Source organism: Brassica oleracea, chromosome C3, assembly GCF_000695525.1.
Source record: "Brassica oleracea var. oleracea cultivar TO1000 chromosome C3, BOL, whole genome shotgun sequence".
In the NCBI taxonomy this organism is placed as follows: domain Eukaryota; kingdom Viridiplantae; phylum Streptophyta; class Magnoliopsida; order Brassicales; family Brassicaceae; genus Brassica; species Brassica oleracea.
Window position 1 is genome coordinate 27,204,343 of NC_027750.1, and position 27,225 is coordinate 27,231,567.

General features: G+C 38.4%; 6 protein-coding genes and 1 pseudogene across 6 annotated transcripts in view; 3 read left to right on the forward strand and 4 right to left on the reverse strand.

Annotated features, from left to right (window-relative positions):
- Positions 1-507: 507 nt before the first annotated feature.
- LOC106330273 lies at positions 508-2,400 on the reverse strand (annotated as a pseudogene).
- A 1,397-nt stretch (positions 2,401-3,797) lies between these two features.
- On the reverse strand, positions 3,798-5,437 carry LOC106331628 (methyltransferase-like protein 13). The gene is made up of 8 exons (XM_013770018.1): positions 5,043-5,437; positions 4,897-4,965; positions 4,782-4,801; positions 4,661-4,713; positions 4,541-4,571; positions 4,400-4,478; positions 4,197-4,324; positions 3,798-4,024 (listed from the first exon to the last, which is right to left on the reverse strand). The coding sequence occupies exons 1-8, from the start codon at positions 5,335-5,337 to the stop codon at positions 3,989-3,991; spliced, it is 711 nt and encodes a 236-aa protein (XP_013625472.1). The 5' UTR covers positions 5,338-5,437; the 3' UTR covers positions 3,798-3,988.
- Positions 5,438-5,762: 325 nt separating this feature from the next.
- On the forward strand, positions 5,763-7,546 carry LOC106335225. The gene is made up of 6 exons (XM_013773686.1): positions 5,763-5,848; positions 6,087-6,216; positions 6,331-6,500; positions 6,579-6,861; positions 7,060-7,226; positions 7,304-7,546. The coding sequence occupies exons 1-6, from the start codon at positions 5,824-5,826 to the stop codon at positions 7,456-7,458; spliced, it is 930 nt and encodes a 309-aa protein (XP_013629140.1). The 5' UTR covers positions 5,763-5,823; the 3' UTR covers positions 7,459-7,546.
- On the reverse strand, positions 7,546-9,292 carry LOC106335224 (S-adenosylmethionine synthase 2). The gene is made up of 2 exons (XM_013773685.1): positions 9,106-9,292; positions 7,546-8,965 (listed from the first exon to the last, which is right to left on the reverse strand). The coding sequence occupies exon 2, from the start codon at positions 8,955-8,957 to the stop codon at positions 7,776-7,778; it is 1,182 nt and encodes a 393-aa protein (XP_013629139.1). The 5' UTR covers positions 8,958-8,965; positions 9,106-9,292; the 3' UTR covers positions 7,546-7,775.
- Positions 9,293-13,744: 4,452 nt separating this feature from the next.
- On the forward strand, positions 13,745-16,392 carry LOC106328035 (pto-interacting protein 1-like). Its single transcript, XM_013766392.1, has 8 exons — positions 13,745-13,895; positions 14,369-14,480; positions 14,574-14,821; positions 14,903-15,029; positions 15,241-15,514; positions 15,615-15,747; positions 15,895-15,981; positions 16,076-16,392. Exons 2-8 carry the CDS (start codon positions 14,399-14,401, stop codon positions 16,214-16,216), a joined length of 1,092 nt encoding a protein of 363 aa, XP_013621846.1. The 5' UTR covers positions 13,745-13,895; positions 14,369-14,398; the 3' UTR covers positions 16,217-16,392.
- Positions 16,393-16,694: 302 nt separating this feature from the next.
- Positions 16,695-18,848, reverse strand: LOC106328036 (novel plant SNARE 13). The gene is made up of 9 exons (XM_013766393.1): positions 18,550-18,848; positions 18,230-18,322; positions 18,028-18,121; positions 17,740-17,777; positions 17,542-17,642; positions 17,367-17,446; positions 17,232-17,288; positions 16,979-17,146; positions 16,695-16,890 (listed from the first exon to the last, which is right to left on the reverse strand). The coding sequence occupies exons 1-9, from the start codon at positions 18,624-18,626 to the stop codon at positions 16,783-16,785; spliced, it is 816 nt and encodes a 271-aa protein (XP_013621847.1). The 5' UTR covers positions 18,627-18,848; the 3' UTR covers positions 16,695-16,782.
- Positions 18,849-26,238: 7,390 nt separating this feature from the next.
- The window catches only part of LOC106330274 (putative F-box/kelch-repeat protein At3g17570), an 11,425-nt gene continuing 10,438 nt past the window's right edge, over positions 26,239-27,225 (forward strand). Inside the window, 1 exon segment of the mRNA XM_013768773.1 lies at positions 26,239-26,769. Within this exon segment, the coding sequence (XP_013624227.1) occupies positions 26,239-26,769 (531 nt within the window).

Here is a 27,225-nt window from a genome sequence, read left to right on the forward strand (position 1 = left end):
CAAAAATGAAGAAGGATGCAAAAATTGTTATCAAATCTTTATTATTCATAATCATTAATTGTCATATATATGTAAATCATATTAGGTAATTCCGTAGCTTTTATTTAAGGAAATAATACACACTTCCTATATTTTAGGTTAATATAATGTTCTCTAGTGTTATATAATAATGAAATAATGTGACACCATTAGTTTAAACTATACTTTATATTAGATGCTATAGAATTCTTTGAAATGAAATTTAGAAGGCATTTAGAGTGCCACCTAGGATTTGAGGTTTTTTTAATTAATACAAAATTAAGGTTCTAATTTTTCAAATGCTTCTCAATTAATATATAGGAGATATACTTTAAGAAAATCTGTAAAATATTAGTTTTTCAATTTTAGAAATTTCATTTTAGTTATGGAAAGAAAAAGGCTACAAGGGAAAAACATTGTACTGAGAAAACGAAATGAAAAACAAGAGTTATTGAGTTTTCATGAAAGAAAATAGCATTCTAATGTTTATTAGTAACGACTTGGCCATATCAGAGTCGCTGGCCAACTCTTGCCGCACATCATGGCGTTCAGAAGTTTCCCTTCCAATGCGACAATAAACTCAGGACACTCTCTTTTGTCAGCAACATACTCACGGTTCGACGTGCCACGAGAGATTGGAATCGAGAGAATGTCACGAGCTACTCGGGAGAGGATCGGGTACTTTGAGCTCTCATCTCTCCACCATTTCAGTGCATCGAAGTCTTTCCTCCACTCCAAAACAGGCTCTTTGAAGTAAGAATCAAGCTCTGACTCATGAAACTCTCTTGAACAACATCCTTCAAACTTGAGATACTCTTGAAAGAAAGCAAAGTCCCCATAACCGTCAGGCTTCTTCTCTTCCTCTTCTTCTGATTCGTCTCCGAACATATACAAAATACACCGGGGAGTTGGCTCAGCTGCACGTTCCGGTAGTGGACGTATATCGCTAGCTGCGTAGCAAGAGTATAGACTGCGTAAGTAGTCCACAACAGTCTCAGCTTTTGAACCTTGATCACTACTCTTTGAGCAGTAAAAGTCTAGATACTTCAACTTGAACCGAGGGTCCAACACAGAAGCAGTAGCCAACACAAGAAACATCTCATTCCAATACTTATCAAACCCCTCCAGTATCTCCTTAGCTTTACCAAGAAAGTAATCACCATCCCCATTCTTGACCTCTTCTCTCAGCATGACCTTTAGCTCCACAAGAAGATGGAAGTAGACGTTAGCCGTTGGATACTCCCCATCAAAAAGCTCTTTCGCCACTTTATAAATGCAACCAGTGAGTTTGCAAAAAGTTCTAATCCTTATCCACTCTTCATCAGAAGGATAATCGTAGTAATCATACTTCTCATCTTCAAACACATCTTTGGCTTCCATATCTACCGCCGTTTGCAGTTTATTCAACCTGTAAGTCCAATGGGTAGGATACAATCTTCCATCACTCTCCCAACCAAGCAAAATCCTGACACGGTCCATCAGACATGATATTCTTACGTCCTTATACATATCATCAACCATCAACCTGAACATATCCGAGCAGCAATAGATGAGGAACACGTTAGGGTTGATCTGATTGCCCTCCCTCTTCTTCTATCCATTTACTAAAACCATCCAAACCAAGATCAACACTGTTAGGGACAAGAAGAGTAGAGACTTTGTTCTCAATCTCGTAATCAGTAACAACGTTCTTTAATGAATCGAGATAAACGTCTTTCAGTTTCATATCCTCAGGAGAATGAGGATGGTACGACAAGATCCATTTCCTCATCTTGAAATCCTCATCGGCGAAGTAGACGCTAATGACCATAAAATCCTGGTGAAGAATCGGACCGACGATGTCTTCGCTAGTCCATTTCCAGTCACCGAGAACCATCCATTCGCAAGAGAGGGTTATGGAGTTTGGAAGTGTCGAGGGAGAAAGTGGGGCAGACGATGTGTACCATTTCGGTGATGGCAGAGTTCTCAAGGGTGGGGTTGATTAAGTTGCCGATGGCAACCTTGGCCATAGATCTGTAACGACGCTTCTCCACCACCACCTCCTCATCGGCTTTTGTTTCTCATCGACAGAGTCGTCGTCAAGCTTTTGTTTCTTCTTCATACCTGAAGAGAATCCCCATGAGGAAGTATTATTATTAGGATACCACTATACATTCAGACTTTTAACACAAACTGAAAACAATATAGAAACAACTTTATATCTATAGACACTAGAAGCAGTACGTACAGTGTATATAAGCAATAAGACGCAGACATATACACCAAGGTAGATTCACAAAACTAAGAGAATAAACCCTAGAATGTGGGGATGAAATCCCTAAGAAAGCAGCACACATATACATGATCTGTAGTAGTCAAGGCTTTAGCTCTCCCGAGAGACATGATGAGTTGGTGAAACACATTAAGACGTAAAAATATAAACAGAAATTCAAAAGCAAAAAGCAGTATGCAAGTGTATCAGTACGAGTCAGGGTTTAGCTCTCCCGAGGCAGGACTTGAAGAAGAAATCTGACCTGAACACCGGATGCAGATGCGAGAAAGAGAGTTCTAGGGTTTTAGGTAAAAGAGTTAATGAGAGACGGTTCCGATTTTCGATGAATGTTTGATAACCTAACCAATGGACGGCTGAGATATTTTTGAATATTTTTGTGTTTGCTTGGTTATGGGCCGGGCCGTATGTAGAGTTTTCTATAATCTGATAAATTAATGGGCCTCTATATTCGGCCTAAGAAATCTGGAAACCCCCGAGCTCTCTCATCAGCGTCACCATTGAATGACTGCAGCTTCTCTCCGTCTATCAGAAATATTGCCGGTAAGACTCGATCGATTTGTTTGTCTTTCTCCGTCTATTTGGTTTGAATACTTTTATGTATTTATTTCATGTATATATGGATTTGCATATTATCTTCAATCCAATTTCTATATATCACAAGCAGAGAGATTCATATTTTATTTTGTTTGTTTACTTCAGTGGTGGATGATGATGCCTTCCATTCAAAAAGATTTGATTTTGTTTTGTTTTGCTTGTTTACTCGTAGTTGTTAAGATTTCGTAATAAAAATAACGCCTTTTTCTATCATTTTCAAATTTTGAAAGAGTGGAGTAAAGCTTGTTCCTCGGCGACGAGTACAGACTTAACGTTTCTGATCGAATCTTTTGTGACAGGAAAATAAACCCCTAGTGAGTGAACGCACAATGCCGACCCTACAAGGTTCTTTGCCTCCTGAGCTTGCTAACAATGTCGTTAGGGTCAGTCTCATCTCTTTCATATACACAAAAGTTGAAGAGTAGTTTCCAGACTTTGTGTAGAGGAGGCGGTGATGGTAGTCATGGAAGTGCTGCTCGTGGACTCATCAATCACATGTTGTTCGAGTCAGAGAAGCTAACAGGACGCAAGGTTAGCCAGAGATCCTGATGCAGCCTTGTTCCTGACTTTCATCGTCATGCTCTCTTTGGTTCATTGTATGCTAATGTTGCATTTAGTTTGGCTTTAATAAAAGAGTTTTGTCATCGGGTGACAACTAGCTTCAATGTTTCATAACATTGATGATCAATCTCTTCTGTACTTCAAATCGATTCATACAGTTCTTCCACTTTGGTTATGGATACTTCGAAAATCATTACAATTTGATTTTGACGAAATAAAGTCTAAAAAGGAGCCTTTGCCTGTGAGATTTTCTACATAAACACGGGCTTTCTTAACAAAAACATTATCTGCAGATATAAAGTTGATAGGCTAGAAAGTTATCTATTTTAAGAAAAGGCATGCTAATATGATATCCTGAGTAAGAATGCAACCAAAATTGAGCCAAGAATGCTAAAAATATAACTGTTGTTTCCTCCTCTAATTAGAAAGTAAACATGAATCCAAGATAGGATCGTCTTCACTGTTGCACATAAATACAACAAAGACAAGTCCTTGTAGGACCTAAATGTTATAAGCAACGAGCAGAAAAAGATTCTCATGACTTCAAGCTGTGTCTGCCTCCCTCTTCAACGACTCATCCTGAGAGATAAGAAAATTTCCAAAATGAACGAACAAAAGACACCAGTAGAAACTTAGACCGAGTTGCATGATCTATGTTGAAGAGTGGGTTAAGTCATGTGATAAAGCCAGATGCAAATGGTATCCACCGACATAGAAACATCAACTTGGCTAAAAGCATCAAACTACACACCTTGATACAAACGTAGATGTAATGAACATCAGGGCTTTTGCCAAGTGCAGATTCCACTGAACTTCCCTCAGCATCTAGAGGAATAGGTTTTGTCAGTTCCCATGGTTGATGATCGGTTAAACTTTTGTCTGCAAGTTTTAGCACAGAACATGTAACTTTCATCCAACGTTATCACAAATAATGGTAACTGAATTACAACTCACCAATCACATGGAGCTTCGTTGTCCAAGAGCGTGAGTCTTTAAACAACCTAAGACGGTAATCCGGTGCTCCATATGTAATCTAAAATCAAATGTGCATTAAATAAACAGAAACACACATAACCATAACCTCAAAGACTTTACCAGAATGTAGACTCCTTTATCCTTGAGTACCCTATAGTTATTCATCAACTGCTTCATTATTATGTGAAAAAGGACCCCCCCCCCCCCCCCCATACATAGATTTGTGGATATAAATAGTACCTCCAAACCTCCTCAAGCATCTGCGTTGAGTGTTGCCTCGAATTGCTCCCACACTAAACATGAAAAAAGGATCAGACTCTCTAGTAAAAAAAAAGATAAGAAAGTAAACATCATCACCCACCAAAATAGAGTCTAAGGTTCCTGAAAAAACATAACACACAAACAAAACATCCAAACAATGTTATTACATGAAACACACAACGCACTGGGAATGATAAAAAAAAAACAATGGATACCTTTATCAATCACAGCATCGAAAGAAGCATCTTCAAAGACCTTCATATCACGCACATCCATCTTCAAATCTGTTTTTTTTTTCACATCATGATCCATACACACACATAAAAAACAAAACTTTCTCCCTCAAAAAGAGAGACGTTACATTTGAGCTGAGGACGGTCGGAGTGTTTCTTGTTCATCGCATCGATCACCACAGAGGAGATATCGATGCTGACTACGTCTTCGTACCCATCGTCAACCATTCCTTCGCTGAACGCTGAGTTCCCGCAGCCGATGACGAGGACGGGGTGAGTGCGGCGAGGGACGTAGAGGTTGATGAGAGGAGCCAGTGAAGTGTAGTTCTGGTACCAATCGAAGGGATCGGATTCGTTCGTGTAGCGTTCGTCCCAGTACCATTGCTCGCTGTATGATTGCGTCGTCTTCGTCTCTGTCTCCATCGTCGACTAATCACACTAACTGCTTTTTTCGTTCGCTTCTATTTTTTTTCGAATCAAACGAAGGGGAAAGAGAGAAAAGCGGACACGAGAGACCACCAGACCACTGTGGTCGGAGACTTTTTCTCATCAAACCACGTGGCCATGTCTGTCGGAAACAATACAATACCGGTTTCCCGGTTTGTTTAAAACCCTGTCAATTTAGATTAAAAGTGTATTTAACCGGAAATATACGGATAAACCGGAATACTGATAGTTGTTTGGGTTGTAGTCTATGCATATTCTCTTGCTTTTTCCTTCTGCAACTGCACGGAGAATAAGATTACATGCATGGCAAAGGCTAAATCCTTTCAAGCAAAGCATATTTGTTTATTCTAAGCACAGTTTTTGTTTTTTGTTTTTCAACATATAAATAGAAAGTTAATACAGTTTGATGATACTTATCAGCATATTCACTAGCTTCCTTTCTGGTTTTCTGCATATCTTCACATGGCTAGTTTCGGTGATCATGATGGTATTATCACCTAACCTCTTCCACTATATTTCTTAATACGTACCTATTTGATTAAATACAGTTGACTGAATTAGGAGAGATTAATGTTTGTATGGATATGTGCATATGAACCATGTGTTTACCTTTGCATGATATTTTTCTACCACCTTTTGTTGTTATGTTTTGTTATGAAGAGTGTAATTGAATTCATTTTCCTTTTTAGTTAGTATAAAGGTAACTTTTGTGAGAATCATTGCAGATATCATAAAGTCTGTTTCTGATGCCCCGCCAACGCATTACATGGTCAAAATAGAGTCTTTATCACTTCTTACTAAGCATGCTATAGAGAGATATGAAACCGAGATCTTTGAAGCTGGAGGCTACAAATGGTAATGCCATCATTATCACACAACTTTATGTCTTCTTCTTTCTTTAATTAATTATCTTACGAACCTTATCTTGTTAAAAAAATTAATCATCATATCATGTGGTTTTGCTTGCAGGAAGCTGGTTCTGTATCCAAATGGAAACAAGAGCAAGAATATAAAAGATCATGTTTCTGTTTACTTGGCTTTGGCTGACTCTAGCTCCTTGGGTCCAGGCTGGGAGGTCTCGGCTGTGTTCCGTCTGTATTTGCTAGATCAAAACAAAGATAGTTACTTGATTCTACAAGGTAGACTTGTTGTAGCTTCTTTACACTTTCTTTATAAATGACTCTCTGTCTTTCTCTCATATGCATTTCATGTTGCAGGGAAGGAGAGACGGTTCCACACGGTCAAACGTGAATGGGGATTCGATAAGTTCATCCCTACGGCTACCTTCTTTAATGCATCAAATGGTTATCTTATGGAAGACACATGCATGTTTGGAGCTGATGTATTTGTTTCCAAGGAGAGAAGAAATGGGAGAGGAGAATGCTTATCAATGATTAAAGATGCTACTAGCTCAAAGCACGTATGGAAGATTGAGAATTTCTCTAAGTTAGACAATGAAAGCTATGACTCAAACGCTTTCTTCGCTGGAGATAGAAAATGGTAACAACTTTCTCTCTGTAACAATCACAAAACCGTTACTGTGGGCTGATGCAAAATGGCTTTTACTAGTGTTCTAAAAATCGTATAAGCGGCGTGAGTCTAGAAAAAATGGTTTAGGCGGTGCATAAACCCCGACTAAGCACTAATCTCCTATAATCACACCACCTAAAAAATTCTTGAACATTGGTTTAAACTCAGGAAAATACGGCTTTATCCATCGGGAACAAAGCAAGGAACAGGAACCCATCTTTCTATCTATCTGATCCTCGCAGATCCTGAAACTGTTTCAGACGGTACAAAAATATTCACAGAGTTTACAGTAAGAATATATGATCAGCTTCAAGGCAGACACATTGCAGGGAAAGGTAACAACCACAAACTCAATTCTTGATATGTGAATATGTTGATTTCTTGATCTTTAAACTAGTGTCTTGTTTTACAGTTACTAAATGGTTCAGTGGATCAAGCTTGGAGAACGGATGGGTTAAATACGTATCAATGGTTTATTTCACGCAGCCAAGTAGTGGTCTGTTGCTCAAAGATGTTTGTCTCGTTGAAGCTGATGTCTGCGTTCATGGAATCACTAGTGCACTCTGATCACTCATTAGCCAAAACATTTGACCATACAAGGAACAAGAAAGAACAAAATATGACTTTTAACTTTCTTAACACAACAATAACATATGAATACAAGGATGATAATATTGAATATAATCTTTTATATAAATTCTCTTCTGAAAAGAAACAAGAAATACAAAATATGACTTTTAACTTTCTTACCACAACAATAACATATGATAATAAATAATAATAATATAAATTCTCAACTGCTTATATTGAAAAAGGAAAAAGAATAGACCCATCTCTTTAGTTGAAACAGAGGCAAGACCTGAGAGAACTAGTTCAAGTTTTCTTCAAGCTTGGACCTTGTTAGACTTGAGTGGCTTCACAACCTCCCAGGTGAAGTCAGCATCGTCCCTTCCGAAATGACCATAAGCAGCAGTCTTCAAGAACCTACCATTACCACCCCTCTTCAAATCCAAGTTAATCGAAATCATCCCCGGCCTGAAGTCAAAACTCTCCTTCACAATCTCAAGAATCTCCTTGTCTGGTATCTTCCCAGTTCCGTAGCTGTCCACAAACACAGACAACGGCTCAGGGACACCAATAGCGTACGAGACCTGCACAATGCAACGCCTCGCTAGCCCACTGGCAACAATACTCTTAGCCGCTTGCCTAACGATGTAGGCACCACTCCTGTCGACCTTGGTCGGGTCCTTCCCGGAGAAGGCACCGCCTCCGTGCGCGCCCCAACCACCGTAAGTGTCGATGATGATCTTACGCCCGGTGAGTCCAGCGTCCCCGTGAGGACCTCCGATGACGAAACGACCAGATGGGTTGAGATGGAAGATTGTCTTCTCGTCAAGGTACTTCTCCGGGATCACAGGCTTGATCACATGCTCCTTGAGATCAGCTGCGATCTCGTCATTGGTCACGGTCTCATCGTGCTGGGTCGAGATCAGAACAGTGTGGACGCGGACAGGGACCATAGCTCCGTTCTCGTTTAAGTACTCAACGGTGACTTGCGTCTTACCGTCAGGTCTCAGCCACGCGCAAGTCCCGTTCTTGCGAACCTCAGTGAGTTTAGCTCCGAGCTTGGTCGCGAGCACGTGGCTTAGCGGCATGAGCTCGGGAGTCTCGTCGGTGGCGTAACCGAACATGTGACCTTGGTCACCAGCTCCGATGTCCTCTGGTTTCTTGGTAAGGTGACCATGGACACCTTGAGCGATGTCAGGACTCTGCTGCTCGATGTTGACGAGGACCTTGCAGTTGTCAGCGTCTAGTCCGACGTCGTCGGAGATGAAACCGATCTCACGGCAAGTCTTGCGGACGATCTTCTCGTAGTCGACGTTAGCCTTGGTGGTGATTTCGCCGAAGACCATGACCATGTTGGTCTTGGTACATGTCTCGCAAGCGACTTTGCTTTCAGGGTCTTGCTCGAGACAAACGTCGAGGATAGCGTCGGAGATCTGGTCGCAGAGCTTGTCGGGGTGTCCCTCGTTGACGGACTCGGAGGTAAACAAAAAAGATTCCATCTTTCTGTCTGGTTCAAGCAAAAAAAAAACAGAGTATTAAAGAAAGAACAGAGTATTGAAGAGAAAAACAGAGTATTAATAAACAAGAACGTAATCAATAACAAGATCTAGAGTTCAGAAACGTAAGAACGAATCAAGATCTGCATACCTGAAGGTTGATAGTAACGGATACCGTTAGAGAGATGTGGTGGTGGTAGTACGAAGGAGAAGGAAGAGCAGAGAAGGTTTATATACACGAGCCAATGAGGTGGTGTAAGATTGTAATTTCGTCTAGATTCATTCCCATTTTCATTTGTGTACTCTATGTTCAGACTTCAGAGAAAATGAGATCTAGGTATCTGACGGTTCAGATTAGATCTGTAAAAGGGAGGGAATATCAACCGTTGGATTTGCTTAACTGGACCACCGCGTGCAAGTACAACTAAAGGCAGCATCTAAAGAAGAAGATCGGTAATGATGCAAAATCGTATTTTTAATTGTAAGATATTTTTGAAGCATATGTAAATCTGTATTTAATGATTTTGATATCGTTGTAGATCGTGAAGAAGTTAATAGAGAAAGAGGTTTGTGTCGGTGTGTTAGAACGGGATTGTAATTAATAACCGGGAAAACCGGTTTGGGTGAAAAATAGAGATGCATACACAGGCTGTCTCTTTACTCTTTTCTAGTGATGGGTCCACTGGCCCACAAGCAAAAAGACAACATAGAATTCTTCATTTCTCTTCTCTTTGTTAGTGTCGGCTAGGGTGTCAAATTAGACCACTTGGTCGATGGTCTGAATCTTATCTTGTCCGTTCTGAAAAGGCATGAACAGTTACGCCAATAATTTTGTTTCTTGGGGTTAGGGAAGATCACAATCTGTTTTTTTTTTTTTCATCAAGAGTTTATTAAATGGACAGAACCCAAAATACAAAGTCCAAAAAGCAAAGCCCAAAAACACGTTAGAAAAGGACAGAGAGCCCAACACAAAAGAGCAACTAAAAGACTATAGTGGGCCGCAGCCCAAAGACCCAAACCCGTAAGCGCCATATCGCACCACGCGTGTTTCGTGGTCGGGACACGTGTTAAGATCCTCACCAGCGAGGAACACGTATCACAAAGCCGCCACATCTTATCGAAACCTCCACTCGAGGGAACGTGTCGAAAGATCAAATCGCTGCTGCTCTTCACCGACATGCAAAACGCCGCCTATACACTAAACGACATCCACCGGAAGCATACCGGAAAACAAGATGCCGAGATCGGCCATCACGCATCGGATGATGAAGAAGATCTTTCATCATAGTCGGAGAGAGGCGCGACCCATCACCATCCTCAAGCCCACGAAACCCACCGCTGATCCACGCTTTGAAGAAACAAATCAATCATCTACGATCGATCCAAGACAACGAACCTGAAGTCTCAAATCGAGAGTCGATTGAGCGAAGAGAGAACAGAAGCGAAGATCGAGAAGCATGAGAAAAACGGTGCTTTTAGAACCACCGATTCCCGGAATCAAAAGCCGACGAAACCGATGCTATCGGAGCCACCGGTTCTCGGAAACTAAGCTGGCGACGTCGGTGTATAGGAATCACCGCCTCCCAAAATCGATCCTGATAGACTGGAACTGAAACCATAAAAAACTCCGGCCGAGGTTTCATCTCCTCTTTCCTCTGTGTCAGGTCGCAGAGAGGGAACAAAGCTTTTAGAGAAAACCTCTTTTTCCTATCTTTTAACTTGGGAAGATCACAATCTGCTTTTTTTAGGTCATCTACAACGCATTTGTGAGATTTTTTAGCTCCTTTTTTTGTGAGATTTTTTTTTATTTGAGCTTGGAAATAGACACTCACAAACAAAGTAGTATTTAACTGGTGGTGATCCAATGGCTGACGTCTATTCAATTCTTAGCTGATTTAGACGAATTAAGCATATATTAGATGCAGTATGAAATAATAAAATAACATACTCCACAAATAATCAGATTTAGATATTATAACATATATTCCCTATACTATATTTGCGAAGTGATTTTGACACATGTCCTATCTATAATCATTTTTACAAAAAAAATGATGACATGGCTAACAAGATTGATGACATGGTTTATAGTTAATATGACATGGACAATCACATTTATTACTGACATATATTTTTTGGTACACTTTATAGAATATGGCAATAACTAATACATTACATTTAATGTTGATTTATATTTTTGTTAAACTTCTTAAAATATGGTAATAATTCATAAATCATCACTAAAATAAATATATTGAAATATGCATTATAAATTTTGAAATACATTATTTAATTGTATTTTTATAATTATAAATTTTTTATTACTAACATTTTCAAAATTTTCTACATCTTTTTTAAAAAAATTAATAAATTGTCAATCTTAATTTCATTAGTTTCTTTTAGATATCTACAAATTTTATAAATATTGTTTAGCTATAATTTTTAATAACTATATATATGATTTTTGGTAATTTTATTCAAGTTGAACCAAAATAAATAGATAAAAAATTTATCAAAGATTCGAATTTTAAATATATTACATATATATTATTAAATGTAATTTAAAATAAACAAAATTATTTTTTTAATTTTATGCTTAAATAATTAACTTTATATTAAATATTAGTCAAAAATAATAAAATATATAATATTAATAAATTTCATTTTAAATATAATTTAACTTTTAAAAATTTTATCACTGAACTTTGTGCAGGAAAACACCTAGTTTAAATTATCTTGCCAATTTTTTTTGAGTTATTAGACTCCAAATATGGATACAATGGGCCAAAACTTAGTAGGGCTCTAAATCAATGAAATAATTAAGCTTGTTTAGCTGACAGTGGGCTTACTCATGGAAAAGTAAAATCTGAAATAAAGGATTGATTGGGTTCATTTTGGAAACATTTTATTACTTTTATGGCCTCTGGCCCTAGCCCATATAGGTAACTAGTTAACAAACACAGCCCGGATTGTTATTGATGTTTTTTTGGTTCTGTGGTTTTTCAATTTGTTTGGTTTTCTGTTGTTATAACTACTTTTTCAATTTCAAGTTTTGTTTAGTGTGGGTTAAGTGGTAAAAAGTTCCAAATGAAGAAGACAAGTCCATATTCAGTAAACAAAATTACATTTTGCAGTAATATTCAAACAAATAAATACTTTTTTTTCCTATAGTAATATTTTATAAAGGTTCAAAGGCCAAATAGAGACTACAAAAAGATAAGACCTAAAAGACCAGTAAAAACATACAAGAACAACAAAGGTCAACTAGGCCTTCAACTATTTTCAAGCCCAAAGAAAAACAGATAGTGATCCACTCTCAATCACTCATCAACTCCACGTGCTGCACACAAACACAAAAAAAGACATGTGGCTAATGGTTGAAACATCACCATCTCTTTCAGTTTGATCTCGCCACCGGGACCTGTAAACAACACTCCACCGACATCATACCGGAACACGAGCTACAAGCGTCTTCATCGACAAACATGAACAAACCATATCATTTGACCTCCGGAAACAACTGGGAATTTGACCACATCCACCGAAACACCACCTCCAACGACTGTATTGAAGGTTTAGGAGATTCAGCAACCACCACGCAAACAACTGAGCTTTGGAGAGTTTCAATCGATTAGAATCGAGATCTCATCCAAACTCAGGTCACCAAACACGAAAAAGAAACCGTCACACCGTCCGAGCACTTCCGAGAGATACGATAGCCGGCGACCACCACCGAAGAAGAAACGGCACGGCTCCAGAGTCAAAAGCCAGTCATCCACCCCACGGTAGGTGCGATACTGGAACAAAACACCGAACATACGTCTCCAAACGAGAACAGAACCACCGATGCCCAACGAGAAGATAAACAACTAAACCAAAGATCAAACAAGAAACAAAAACAAACAAATCCCGACCGATGACGTGACTTAAGGAGCCCACCGTCGTCGAGCCCACCGTCGTCGGTCGGAAGCTGAAATCAGAAAACGATTTACTTCTTTTATCTCTCTAAAGGCGTTTTTCTCTCAACGGCGACACTCTTGTGCTATATATCCCCTAAAATAATTATTTGTATTCAAACAAATAAATACAAGCCGCATGCATAAGATTTTGAACTTCACACCAAAATGAGACTTTGACAAAAAATAAGGTACCAAAAAGAAAAAGAAAAGATGGTGGAAATTGAGGTGAGACAGACGCGAAAGCTTCCAAGTGGTTGTTGACTTGTAGACAGACGACCAAATACCACAAAGAACACGTTCATCTATGATGGCCAAGAGAGACTCGCTTTACATCTTGACCTATATAGCTTACAACCTTATTATATTCCTTTTTCAATCATATAGTAGTACTATACATAATCTTCAAATTTTATATATTAAGACGTACCAGTCGAAAACTAATTGTACAAAAAGAGTAAGAGATATATACTATATAGTTTACGTAACGCAAAAAAGTCAACATAAGATTTATTTGATTCTATTATATGATATGATCCACTATATAAAACAACATATATAAACAACTGAATTTCTGTGTGTTTATTTCAAAATTTTATCGATCAATTATGCAATTATGTGAAATGTTTATTTATCCGCCAAATCAAATTGTTAGTATTAAATAATATTTAACCCTCCAACAATTATATTATAACCAAATGGCTAATTAATTAGTAGATTAAGACTATTGACCTCTAAACACGAAACAGTAAAACAATACACAGTTGACAAGACTACCACTGAAAGTAGCTATCATGCGCGTCAGCTCCACCCTATATAATCATTTACTGTAAATTTCCGCCGGGAAGAAAAGTCTGCCTCTCTTCTTAAGACTTAAGCTTCACAAACCTTTACGGACAAGATAGAATATCATCCATAGCTTCTTCTTCTTCCATCATCTGAAGATTCGACTAGTCTCTGCTCTTCTGTGGTTTTCTTGGAAGAGGTAAACGATTTCTTTCTTCTGAGCAACTCTCGTGAACTTTCATTTTTTGAGTCTTTCCTTTTATGTTCGTACATCGAGACTTTAGTCGGATGTTCTTACATAAGTTTCGGTTTGATGTCCGTTAAGATGATGTCTGAAAGTCGGTTACGGTCGTTGACCTGTGTTATTCTTAGTCAATGGTCACCACGGTGTTGGTGTATGGATCTTGATCGAGTCAGGGGATCGAGTTATGCGGTTATGATTATTAGCATAGTAAAGTATATATTCTTTACTATGTATACATGTATATGAATTTATACTTTTTTTTGTTAATAATGATGAAACTTGAGAAAAAGTTTTCCGTTTGATATTCGATAGTTATGTCTCTGTTCTGCTTAAAGCCTATAATTGGAAACTTTTGTTTGACTATGTCTGAACATTTCTATAATTGGAAACAAAACTTGCTTACTTAATTTTTTCTTCTTGCTCTGCAGTTTTGCAAGTTTGTGTAAGAGAGAAGCATAATGAGCTGCTTTGGTTGTTGTGGCGATGATGATTTCTATAGAGTTAATGAAACAGGACCAAAGACAGCGTACAACACAGCAGGTAGTTTAGTTTAATTATGAGTCACCCTTGTATTCAACTGCTTCATCCTTTATGGCGGCTAAGTTATAACAAACTTTTTCAACTGTTGCTAAGGTTACGATGGTCACCATCAAAGGGTTGAACCGTTCAAGAACCCACCAGTCGTTCAGATGCAGCCTATCTCTGTACCAGCCATTCCAGCAGATGAACTAAAGGATATTACCGATAACTATGGTTCAAAGTCCTTGATTGGTGAAGGCTCATATGGAAGAGTGTTTTATGGTGTTCTGAAAAACGGTAAGGCAGCTGCTATTAAAAAACTTGATTCCAGTAAGCAACCGGATCAAGAATTTCTCTCCCAGGTAAGATGTTGGGACTTCATCTCATAGATATTGGCCTTAATGAACTGTTTTTATACTTACTGACATAAAGATCTTTAACAGGTTTCAATGGTTTCGAGATTGCGACAAGATAATGTTGTTTCACTTCTTGGCTATTGTGTTGATGGCCCACTCCGTGTTCTTGCTTATGAATATGCTCCTAATGGATCTCTTCATGATATCCTTCATGGTAAGTCACTAATGTAAAACATAGATTCAATAAAAATTTGACATGTGAAACTATAGTCGAAGGACCATAGGTCATTAACTCAACTGGAGTTTCGGGTGCAGCGGGATAACGGGGCTTAGGCCGTTAACCTCCTAGTATTAAAAAAATACTATAGTGGAAGGAAGATGCTCACCACTTAACTTATGTAACTTGGTGAGTTTTGTTGGTGCAGGTAAAAAAGGTGTGAAAGGAGCACAACCAGGTCCTGTTCTGTCATGGCACCAGAGAGTAAAAATTGCTGTTTGTGCTGCTAAAGGACTAGAGTATTTGCATGAGAAGGCAAACCCTCATGTTGTCCACCGAGACATCAAATCCAGCAGTGTACTTATGTTTGAAGATGATGTTGCCAAGATTGCTGATTTCGATCTGTCTAATCAAGCCCCTGACATGGCTGCACGCCTTCACTCAACTCGTGTGCTTGGAACCTTTGGTTATCACGCTCCAGAGTAAGCCCCTTTACTTTCTATCTTTGTTGCATGCCTTGCATCTCTTTTAACTGACCAAACTAGAATCTTAAAACACATGTTCTTGGTTTTGCATTTTCAGGTATGCAATGACAGGAACGTTGAGCACAAAGAGTGATGTCTATAGTTTTGGAGTTGTTCTGCTAGAGCTCCTCACAGGTCGTAAACCAGTTGATCATACCTTACCACGAGGACAGCAGAGTCTCGTGACATGGGTAATGCTTAGTGCAGCTCTGCCTCTTTCCCTATAAGCAAAAACTTTTTTTTGTTTTTTGAAAAAATGTTGAGTTTATTCAAATCAAAAGAACTTTTGTACAAAGCAAAAGTCATTATTAAGTAAAAACTAATTTTTGTGTCTTCAGGCAACCCCTAAACTGAGTGAAAACAACGTGAACCAGTGCGTTGATGCAAGACTAAACGGAGAGTATCCTCTCAAAGCTGCTGCCAAGGTAACTTTTTCATACTACCACTTTTTCAGTAGAGAAGGTTACAATATTGATGTATGGTTTTGGGTTTGTCTCTTTATGACTTGGTATGGATCAGATGGCTGCTGTAGCTGCGCTTTGTGTGCAATATGAGGCAGAGTTCAGGCCAAACATGAGCATAGTAGTGAAGGCACTTCAGCCTCTTCTCAATCCTCCTCGCTCTGCTCCTCAGACTCCGCAGAGGAACATCCCTTATTGATGTCACACTTCATTATATCACTACTTCATTTGTTTTTGGTTGAATATGATTTGTGTAAATTCGTGAAATATCCTTTTTATTTCTCTCATAAAAAAAGTATATTTATATATATATATACACGAAACTGTACCGTTTTGTTACCTATTAATGGTGAACACTTTCTCCATGTTTTCAGATACAAATCTGTTTTTTCTCCTGTTTGAACTTTGAAATGTTCTCATTCTACATACCTCCATCCTAGACCGTTGTCCCTCGTGTCTAAGGTTTGTAATGAGAGAAAGAGTATGACATTTGGTCTGAATTTTATACAAGAGAGAAGAAAACAGGGACAAAAAGATGACAATATACACACCCTCCAATCAAAAAACCAAGATTTAAATGACTACGTTAAAACAAAACACAGAGGAACATGGAACCCCCCCCAAGCCTTGGCAACTATCAAAGCACACAACGCCATTTTGTAAACAAATGAAAAAAAAAAAGCGCAATGCAGATGAATTATATAGAACCTCAAAGATGCAATTTCCTTTCATTCAAAGTGAATTAAATATACAAACAAAGATTTTCTATTTTCCCATATATTCTTGATTCCTCAAGTATAATAGCTTCCTTGATTGTGCTGGAGGAGCTAATCCTGGTATGTCCCTTATGTCTTTGTTATTCGGGTGTACAATCTGAAGACCAAAGAACCAAGAGTTACAACAACTCTCTAACGAGTAAAATCACAAACTTTCAATGGAATGGGCAAAGCAAAGAAAGTACCTTCACTATGATAATGGCTACAACACCGCATACAATGAGAAACAGGAACATCATTATGCATTTATCAGTAGCCACCTGTCTTCCTATCTCTTTCACTAGCTGCGAAGCCTTCTTGATAGAGAACTGAATCGTGTCCAAGTGGTTAACCACTCGCCCCATTTGATCCGTCTGCAATATTTTTTCAATGATTGAGACTTTACTCATAAGATTTTAACAAGGAAAGAGATGGAGATTGCTTTGCATTATTTATTACCTGTCCCTTTAAAGTAGCTGCAGTTTGAGTTCCAACTTCGAGTGTTTGCTCCACCACCTGAATAGGAACAAGAGTGTTACCAAAAGGTATAGTAACAATAGCTGAAAGGGAATAACACTTGTTTTTGTGACTTACTTGTTTTGAGCGCTCAATGGCTTGATCGGTCTCATCCATTCTTTTCATTCCAGCATCAACAAGCTCCTGGTTTGACATAGCTATACATAAAAGTGACATTAAGCATGTCAATCTCTTGATGGTGTTCTAGGAAAATTCATATCTAAATAGAGAAGCATGAATAAGGAGGACTCACATGAAGCCACTTGAACATTATCTTCAGCTGTGGGCTCGCCACTGACTCCAGCTCCCATATCAAATAGTTCGACTTTCTTGTTTCCAAGTGTACTCATATACCTGAGTATCAGAGAGACCAAATCATTAAACCTCAAAAAGGAGAGGTAGGAGATTTAAGTAATCTGCTTATTAAAGAAGAAGGATAGAAGCAACTTACGTTTTCCTTAGTGCAACGTAAGAGTTGAGTTCCTTGATCTGTAACGTCAAACACAAGAGAAGTTAAAAAAATACCTATGAATGAAATGATGGGAGATGCAAAGTGACACTCAAGATCTCCCTTTAGATATCCAATTGGTTACAAACACAACTAACAATTGGTCAAACTGGAATATGATTAATGCTGCAAAGCGGAACATTAAAGAAGATACATGGCATAGTAGTAGTACAATAAATGTATGGTCTTTGATGAATTTCATCAATATATCGGAAGATTAACTTAACTGACCATGGATTGTTTCTCATCGTTCAATTGCTTATTTACTTGAGGAGAATTTCTAGCTTCCTCATCCTTGAGTTCACGGTCAAACTCCTTCACCAACCTGACAGAGATAAGAATTTAGTAACTTTTCCTTGTCATTATACAGAATCTCATCCATGTCAAAGAAAGAAAAAGAAGAATGATGGTAAGAGGCAAAGGGCAATATTACCTTTTACATTCTCTCATCTTGTCAGTAAGTTCCTCAAGCTGCTTGCTTTGTCTAGATGAATCCTTGATCTTATCCAACTTCTGGAAACCATTCCTGCACAACACAAAAAGATAATGGTGTGAACAATTCCTTAGAACAATCTTTCTCTTATATTACTCATCAAACAAAAACACACACAAATCCTATCATAATGACAAGCACTCAGGTTCTAACCGACAAATATTATTTTACTCAGCATACGAGATTCAGAGATACTCAAAACATATCATCACAGTGCACTGTAACCACGATAGAGAATGAGAAAAAGGAGAAAAGCATACGCGAGGGCTCGGAAATGGTCACGGATTTCACCATGGATCTGCTCCAATTGAGTACTCATCGGGGGATTGGAAGCCATGTCGCCGGAGATATTGAGATTCCGACGAGAAACGCTCAGCCGGAGAAGCCTAAAACAAAAGCTTTACCGCATCCAAACAAAAGAAACAAACTTTGAGAAGAAAACAGAAGTTAAAAATTAGATAAAAGGTTAGGACTTTATGAAGGCCCTTAAACATGAAACAGAGAGAGCGTGAAAGAAAGGGAAAGAGAAGAAGAAGAAGAAGCTGTCAGGTGAACTGGTCTCTTTTTTCAATTTTTAATTTTTTTTTATTCAAACTATATTAATATTTAGTTTTAATTTTAAAAAAGACAGATATTCGGTAGTTTAACAAATGACAAAACGGGGCCTTACGACAGCGCAGCGCCAACCTTTTCTTGGGTCCTATTATCATCTATCCGTTGTCTTGAATACTAATCCAATTTTCTATTTTTAGTGTAAAGTACACATTGCTTGCTACAGATCCTAGCGTTAAACACATCACAGTAAGCATCATGATGGTCTTCACCGTTTGCACATAGACGTGTTCTGTGTAGTAACCTGCACCACATTTTCCTAACAAGTGTCTTCAACCAGCTTTGTCAAGGTACTTGAAAAGACTTAAACGTTACATCAGTTGCATCAACAGAGGTGTGGAGGTAGTCACGGCACTGGACAAGAGACCATGAAACTGATCATCTAGTATACATTTTGATCTTCTTGCTTGACGAAAGGTGACTGTATTGAATCAAAGAACTATATTTCTCAAAGAACGCTTTGTTAAAACTCTCTCAATGCTTTAGAAAACAACTCAAAAAACTAAAGCTCTCAAACTCATAAGATATGCAAACACCCTTGCATCTCTTTATATAACTTTATAATTATCCTAAACTCATTAGGATTAACACAACTCTATTTCCTAATCCTTTAGATAAATTCAAACACAATAGGATTAGGTAGCTTGTACTCTAAGCTATTTCATGCTTATCTCAACACTCTCCCCCTTAAGCTTGAAATCTTCTCTCTTCAAGTCTTGAACTCCAATGAGACTTCTCATCTCTACAAACTTAACTCTTCCTAATGCTTTCGTAAGTATATCAGCCTTCTGTCTTACTCCTGCAACATGTTCGACATTCACAAGTCCTTTTTCAACACATTCTCTAATGAAATGGAACCTTGTGTGAATGTGTTTGCTGCGTCCATGAAAAACCGGGTTCTTGGACAGAGCTATTGCCGACTTGTTGTCGATCTTTATCACCACAATCTTGCCGGGACGACCAAGCACCTCGTTGAGAAGATCCTGCAGCCAAATCGCCTGCTTCGCCGTTTCTGTCGCTGCCATGAACTCTGCTTCACATGATGATAATGCGACGATCTCTTGTTTCTGAGAACACCATGTAATGGGGTTACCACCGAGGTAGAAAATGTGACCAGTCGTGCTCTTTCCATCATCTGGATCAACATTGTAGCTACTATCACTATAGCCAACCAAACTCTCATCCGACTTTGCCTCAAACACCAAACCATAGCTCAATGTCCCTGCCAAGTAACGGAGTACCTGTTTCAAAGCCACGTTGTGTGATACCTTGGGATTGTGCATGTATCTGCTCAAGATTCCCACACTGCACGCAAGATCAGGTCTCGTATGTAACAAGTACCGAAGACAACCAATGTTTCTGCGGTACTCTCTCTCATCAACTCCTTCTTCCTTCTCTGCTTTGCCGAGTTTAACTCCTGCATCCATGGGTATATGCGCAGAGTTACATCCCATTAAGCCAGCTTCCTCCAAGATCCTAGTAGCGTACCGTTCCTGACTCAAGATTATGCTTCCTTCTCGTTGAATGACCTCTATCCCAAGGTAGTAGCTCAATCTTCCGAGATCGGACATCTCAAACTTTGCCGCCATAGCTCTTTTAAACTCGTGAATCATCTCTATGTTAGACCCTGCCACAAGTAAGTCGTCCACATAAACAGCCACTAGCAAGAGATCTTCGTGTTGCTTCTTCCGGTACAGAGATGGTTCTTTAAGACATCGTTCAAAGTTTAGCTCACACAAGACCGTATGAAGCTTCTCATTCCAAGCCCGAGGAGCTTGTCGCAACCCATAAAGCGCCTTCCTCAATTTATAAACTTTATTCTCACTACCTTTCACAACAAAGCCTTCAGGTTGTTTAACGTATACCTCTTCTTTGAGTTCTCCGTATAAGAAAGCAGTTTTTACATCCAAATGATGTAACTCCCATCGATGTGAAGCCGCCATTCCTATGATCAATCTGACTGTTTCGATGCGAGCAACAGGTGCAAAGACCTCGTCAAAATCTACTCCATGTTTCTGAATGTATCCCTTGGCTACAAGCCTCGCTTTATACTTGTTTATGCTTCCATCGGCATTCTTCTTCACCTTAAAAACCCATTTCAATCCGATTGCCTTACAGGTTGAAGGAAGATCAACTAATGTCCAAGTATTGTTCTTTTCTATCGACTTGATCTCTTCTTTGCAAGCATCTCTCCACACTTTCTTTTCTTTTGCTTCACCATAACTCCACGGTTCTTCATTGATAAGCATAAGAAGGTTCTCGAACTCAGCCTCACATAGTAAATCATACTGCTCGTCTTCCTCACATAATAACTCATAGTCATCAAGATAACTCGGTTTGTTGATGATACGAGTAGACCGTCTTAGTATCTCTGGTGGTTGATCAAGATTCTTCTCATCTTCTTCGCTTTCTTCATCCTTAATACTCACCCCACTACTTGCGTCATCGTTCCTATCTTCCTTGTTAGCAAAATCTATCACACCCATCTCCGTATGTGGCTCCTTCTCTGTTTTTCTCCACTTCCAACTCTGTTCTTCACAGAACACGACATCGCGGCTTACTATTATTCTGCGAGTCGATGGATCCAATAGCCTATATGCTTTTGATCCCGGTTCAATCCCAAGATGCACCAATGGTCGTGACCTATCATCTAGCTTCCTCAAATGTGGTTTATCTACTTTCACATGCCCCACGCAACCAAACACTCTAATATGTTCGATGCACGGTTTCTTTCCTCTGTAGCTCTCGTATGGAGTTTGTAGTAACAAGGTTCTTGTAGGAATGCGATTAATAAGGTACGTTGCGTGCCTAACAGCCTCACCCCACAAGTAATTTGGAACATCCATAGCTTTTAGAATGCTTCGTGTCATCTCAAGTAACGTTCTGTTTCTTCTCTCGACAACTCCGTTCTGCTGCGGCGAATATGGAGCGGTTAGATGACGACTAATCCCTGAGCTTTCACAGTAATCTTTGAACTCTTGGCTTGTAAACTCTCCTCCCCTATCTGTACGAAAGGTTTTAATCTTTAATCCCGTCTCTTGTTCAACCAAGCTTCTGAATCGTTTAAACTTTGTGAAAGCTTCACTCTTTTCCTTCATGAGAATGGACCACATGTATCTTGAATGATCGTCTATTAAGACGAACACATATCTGTTACTTCCAGCAGTTTGTGGTGTAATAGGACCACACAAATCCCCATGTATTAGCTCCAATACCCTTGAAGCACGATATGAGCTAGCTTGTGGAAACGATTCTCGTATTTGCTTCCCACGCAAGCAAGCTTCACAGATTTCTTTTTCAACTCCAAACTTGGGCATTCCGATAACCAAGTTCTTGTCCACCATCTTCTTTAGGTTACTCAAGCCTATATGCCCTAAGCGTGCATGCCACTTTGATGATTCCTTTAGATGTACTAGCTGCAAACATCTTGTATTTTCAACCTCCATTGCCACCTTATAGAGTCGATTTAGAGCTCTCTTTGCTTTCACCAATAATCTCCCTTCACGATCATACAAGAGTAGACAATCATCTTTCATCCTCACCTCACAACCAGACTCAGTAGCTTGCCCAAGACTCAAGATATTACTCCTAAGATTAGGAATAAAATAGATGTCTGAAAGTTCCTTGCGTTCACCATTCTTAGTTAGGAATATGATTGAGCCTTTTCCTTTTATATCTATTCTCGAATCATCACCGAATCTCACTTTCCCAGTCACTCTTCTATCAATCTTGGTGAAGAACTCTAGATTCCCTGTCATATGGTTGCTTGCTCCGTTGTCTAGGTACCATAGATTATCAATGTTGGACGAGGTATTGAGCTTGCTAGGTATAACGTTGCGTTCGTTAAGGAATACCACCTCATTCATCATCAACTCATCAGCCTCATGTGTTGTCTCTGCCTCGCTTTCATTAGTCTCTTGTAGCTTGAGAAGTCGGTCAGGACAATGCATAGCAAAGTGTCCCATCTTGTCACAACGGAAGCACACAACTTTGGATGCATCTCTTTCTTGATAATAGCCACCACTCTGTTGCTGTTGTCCTCCGTTTCTCTGATATCCTCCATTCTGCTGATAGTATTGGCGTCCACGACCTCTCCCTCGATTTCCATAACGACCTCCTCTGCCTCTGCCTCTTGAAGAGTCATATCGTTCTTGTGTCTGCGTCGGTCTATCAGCATTAGCGTACATGAGCTTGCTCTGTTCCTGATCTTCTTGTTTTTCTGTTTCGTCTTCAGCAATTCTCTCCTCATAAGCTTTTAGACGTCCCACAACATCCTCAAAGCCTGTTTTATCAAGATCAAGAACCTGCTCTAACGCAGCAACAATATGTATATATTTTTTTCTTGGCAAGCTCTGCAAGAACTTCTCAACTATCTTTGGTTCCTCAATAATTTGTCCTAAAGCTGCAGACTTGGTTGATAGTTCTCGAATTTTTCCAACAAAGCTATCAATAGAATCAGTCTCCTTCATCTTTAATCTACTGAAGTCTGCTATCAATGTCTGTAAGCGGGCCTTACGTACACGATCAGCTCCCACATGTCTTGTACTTATCGCTTCCCAAATCTCCTTCGCAGTTACAAGGTTTCCTACTTGCAATATTAATGCCTCTGGAATTGACTGGAATAACAGAGCCCTTGCAACATCATTCTTCTCTCCTTTTGCTTCTCCTGGATCGATGGCCTCCCAGACCTTATGAACACGCAACGCCGCCTCCATTCTCATTGTCCACACTGTGTAATTCGTGTCGTTGAGTAATGGACACTGAATGGACGTACCACTGCTCTTGATGTTGCTCTTCGCTGCAACGATATCTCCCATGATTTCCTTTGACTCAATAGAATAGCTCTGATACCAATTATTGAATCAAAGAACTATATTTCTCAAAGAACGCTTTGTTAAAACTCTCTCAATGCTTTAGAAAATAACTCAAAAAAAACTAAAGCTCTCAAACTCATAAGATATGCAAACACCCTTGCATCTCTTTATATAACTTTATAATTATCCTAAACTCATTAGGATTAACACAACTCTATTTCCTAATCCTTTAGATAAATTCAAACACAATAGGATTAGGTAGCTTGTACTCTAAGCTATTTCATGCTTATCTCAACAGACTGAAATGAATCATCCTCGCTCTCTTTGGTCTTGCTTCCGAGACAGCTCTAGTTTCCACTGGATTCAGTTTTTCCAAACTACTTATATCTTAATGATAATCTTTAGAACAAACAATGTCTCTTTGCACGATCTCGAAGCCAAACATAACTTCTGTCTATTCATTGCTTATTTTCAAGCTCATAAGCATCGAGAATCAACAAAATGCTGAGACTAAATTTCTCTATATTTATCGTTTTGAATTTTATGCATCCAAACAACTAAATAAATTAATAAAAAAAGCTTTAGCTCTGTGACTCCATTTCTTGTCTTCCACAAGCGTGTAAAAGAATGAAAAAAAATAAAGCTAAAATCAAGATCATGTCCTTTTCATCACTCTGCCAACATAAATGGGTCAACTTCTCCGAGATCTGCTACCAACGGTTCTAATACTGATGGATCCTCATCTTCTGGTGCTAAGTACGTTGGAAATGGAAGCTTTGAGATGTCTGGTTTCTTGTAATATGCGTCCTTTATCAACACAAAGTTTCCTTCTGCACCAGGAACCTGCAAACATACACCAATTCACAATTTATTACTTTTATTGTGTAAATTGTGTTTTTATGTATTCCGCAGAGATCTCAGTCCTCAGCTAAACAGTCTTTACATTTGTGAATCGTTTAACAAACAACACATAAAAGTTTTTATGATAAAACACACCATTGTTATGAGTTTCTGAGCCGGCAAAGTTATCATATACATAAAGATTTTGTATACATTGTTAATTTTAGTAGTGACTTGAATTAAATCACCAGTAACATATGTCACCTTCATCAAGACGGAGGTCTTGCAGAGCAATTCTCAGCGTATGTTCTTCAAGTTTTGACATTATCTCTCAGAACATAAACATCTAGATAAACCAAATATACCTTGTTTCATGAGTTACACAGAACAAACGATAAACTGAAGGTGGAAACGTAATCTATGAAATTATTAGTGACCGATAGGATGGATATAAAGAGTTTGTGTAACTTCAAAATAAAAACAGATTTATAAAATACAACACTACATAAAACTTATAAACCCACGATGGCATATATAATGCTTTGGGCGTAGCTTAGATTGAATTAATGGTATAAAAACATAACTTTGCTCATATAATAGAAACTTGTGGAAACACTAGTCTAATGGTCAAAGTTAAACGGTTTCTACATAACAAATAAGATTCAATTTTTTTACGAATTATAGGATACAAACTTATCAAAAATTTTAGAATATTGTAAACATAATTGCTCGCTGTAGTCGTATATGTAGAGAAAACATGTCCACTGAAAATGTCGTACATGCAAAACTATCCCTCAATTCAAATGTTATGGAAATAATTTTGTCGTAATTTTTTTCATTAGTATAACATATGTTTTCTTTAAAATATAATAATGCATATATTACAAGTAGTTTATCATCATTTGTAATAAAAACATAGATTATATGATGATGTATTCCATATTAAAAAAATATAATAGCGAAATGTAAAACCTATAAATGAAATTACTTCATAATCATAATGTAACTCTTTTAAAAGACTGAAGTGTAAAAAAAAAAACTCTTTTCAAAGAAAGAATTTGAAACCCAAACCCAAATTCTGAAGCGTAGTAAGGTAGTAAAAATCAACTCAATGTATTAACTAAATCTAACAATAATAAAAGGAGAAAATGTAAAATGTGAGTCTATCCACATCAGCTTAAAACCAATCAGAAATTATCTTCATGCCACGTCACCAAATTACTACAACTACAGTTGAACTGGACCGAAATATATGGAATCTAATTCGAAGTTTCCCATTCTCAGGCAAACCCATCTCTCGGTCCAAAAGCGGAGACATATATCACCGACTCTCCACCCCAACATGTAGTATTGTGCATGCATTTTGCTATTTTTTCGGGGAAGCTTAGAGCAGGTTCTTAGGGTGGGTTCTTAGCAGAATATAAGAACCCGTCTCTTATCTTTTAACTAAAAAAACTAAGAACCGGCTCTTAGCGGAATAGAAGAACTCCACCCTAAAAACCCCTAATAATAATGCTCTTATGTCGTTGACTATTATACCCTCTGTATTGTACATAGAAAGTATATACCTACGGTGAATATTACAAAGCTAGTTTACCAAAAAAAGAATATTATGGTTTCTTCTTTTCTCTTCTATCCTCTCCTCTCTCTTTCTTCCTTGGGAGTTCAGGTCAGAAACCAATAATGGTGATCCCCAGTCTCCCATGGGAATTGGAATCAGAAATACTTTCTAGGGTTCCTCCCACATCTGTAAAGCAGTTGCGATTCACTTGTAAACGATGGAACGCTTTATTCAAAGATTACAAATTTATCAAGAATCACTTGTGCAAAGCAGCAACACAGATGGTCTTAAAGAAAGATAAATCGGTTTATTCATTCAGTTTTGATTTCCATGGAATCCACAATAGGTATGATCAATTGATTACGTTTACAGGAAAACTTCTGAGCTTAAAGGATTCAGAAGATGTCGAGATATATAAAACCTTTCACTGTGAAGGTTTATTGTTATGCACGACCAAAGACAATAGACTTGTGGTTTGGAACCCTTGTACTGGTCAAACCAGGTGGATCCAATCAAGGCTACCTATTAACAGTTACACCGAGTACCAAACGTGTTTTCTAGGATACGGAAACAAGAACAAATCATGTTATAGCTTCAAAATCTTGAGGTTTACCGATTATTATCACCAGACAGAGAGAGTTGGTAAGTTTGAAGTGTATGAGTTTGATGTTAGGATTTTTCAAGGCTCCTAAGACAAATGTTGCAGTATAAAAGATTGTCGAACCAATTCTGAGGGATATCAAAGCACCGAGAATGCAAGTACTCACTTAATCTAAGTGCAACCAATGATTTAGATGGGTTTTAAACTACTACTAATACTAGAAAGCAATTACAGAATGATACTTTCTTGATTAAGGGAAAAGAGAACTCATGGGCATAGGGATTAGACCTTGGGTGATCAAGTATCGAACTAAGGATGGCAAATGATCAATCAAACTATCGACATTAAGCCTAGACACAATTTTAAGCAAGCTCTATGTCTAGATAACTGCTCATTTGCTAACATATCTCAAAAATCAAATGTCTTTGGTTGAATAATATGAAAGCAATCATTACTAACAAGTCTATTAGCTATCTTAGCACCTTTAACAACAAATGTCTTTGGCAAA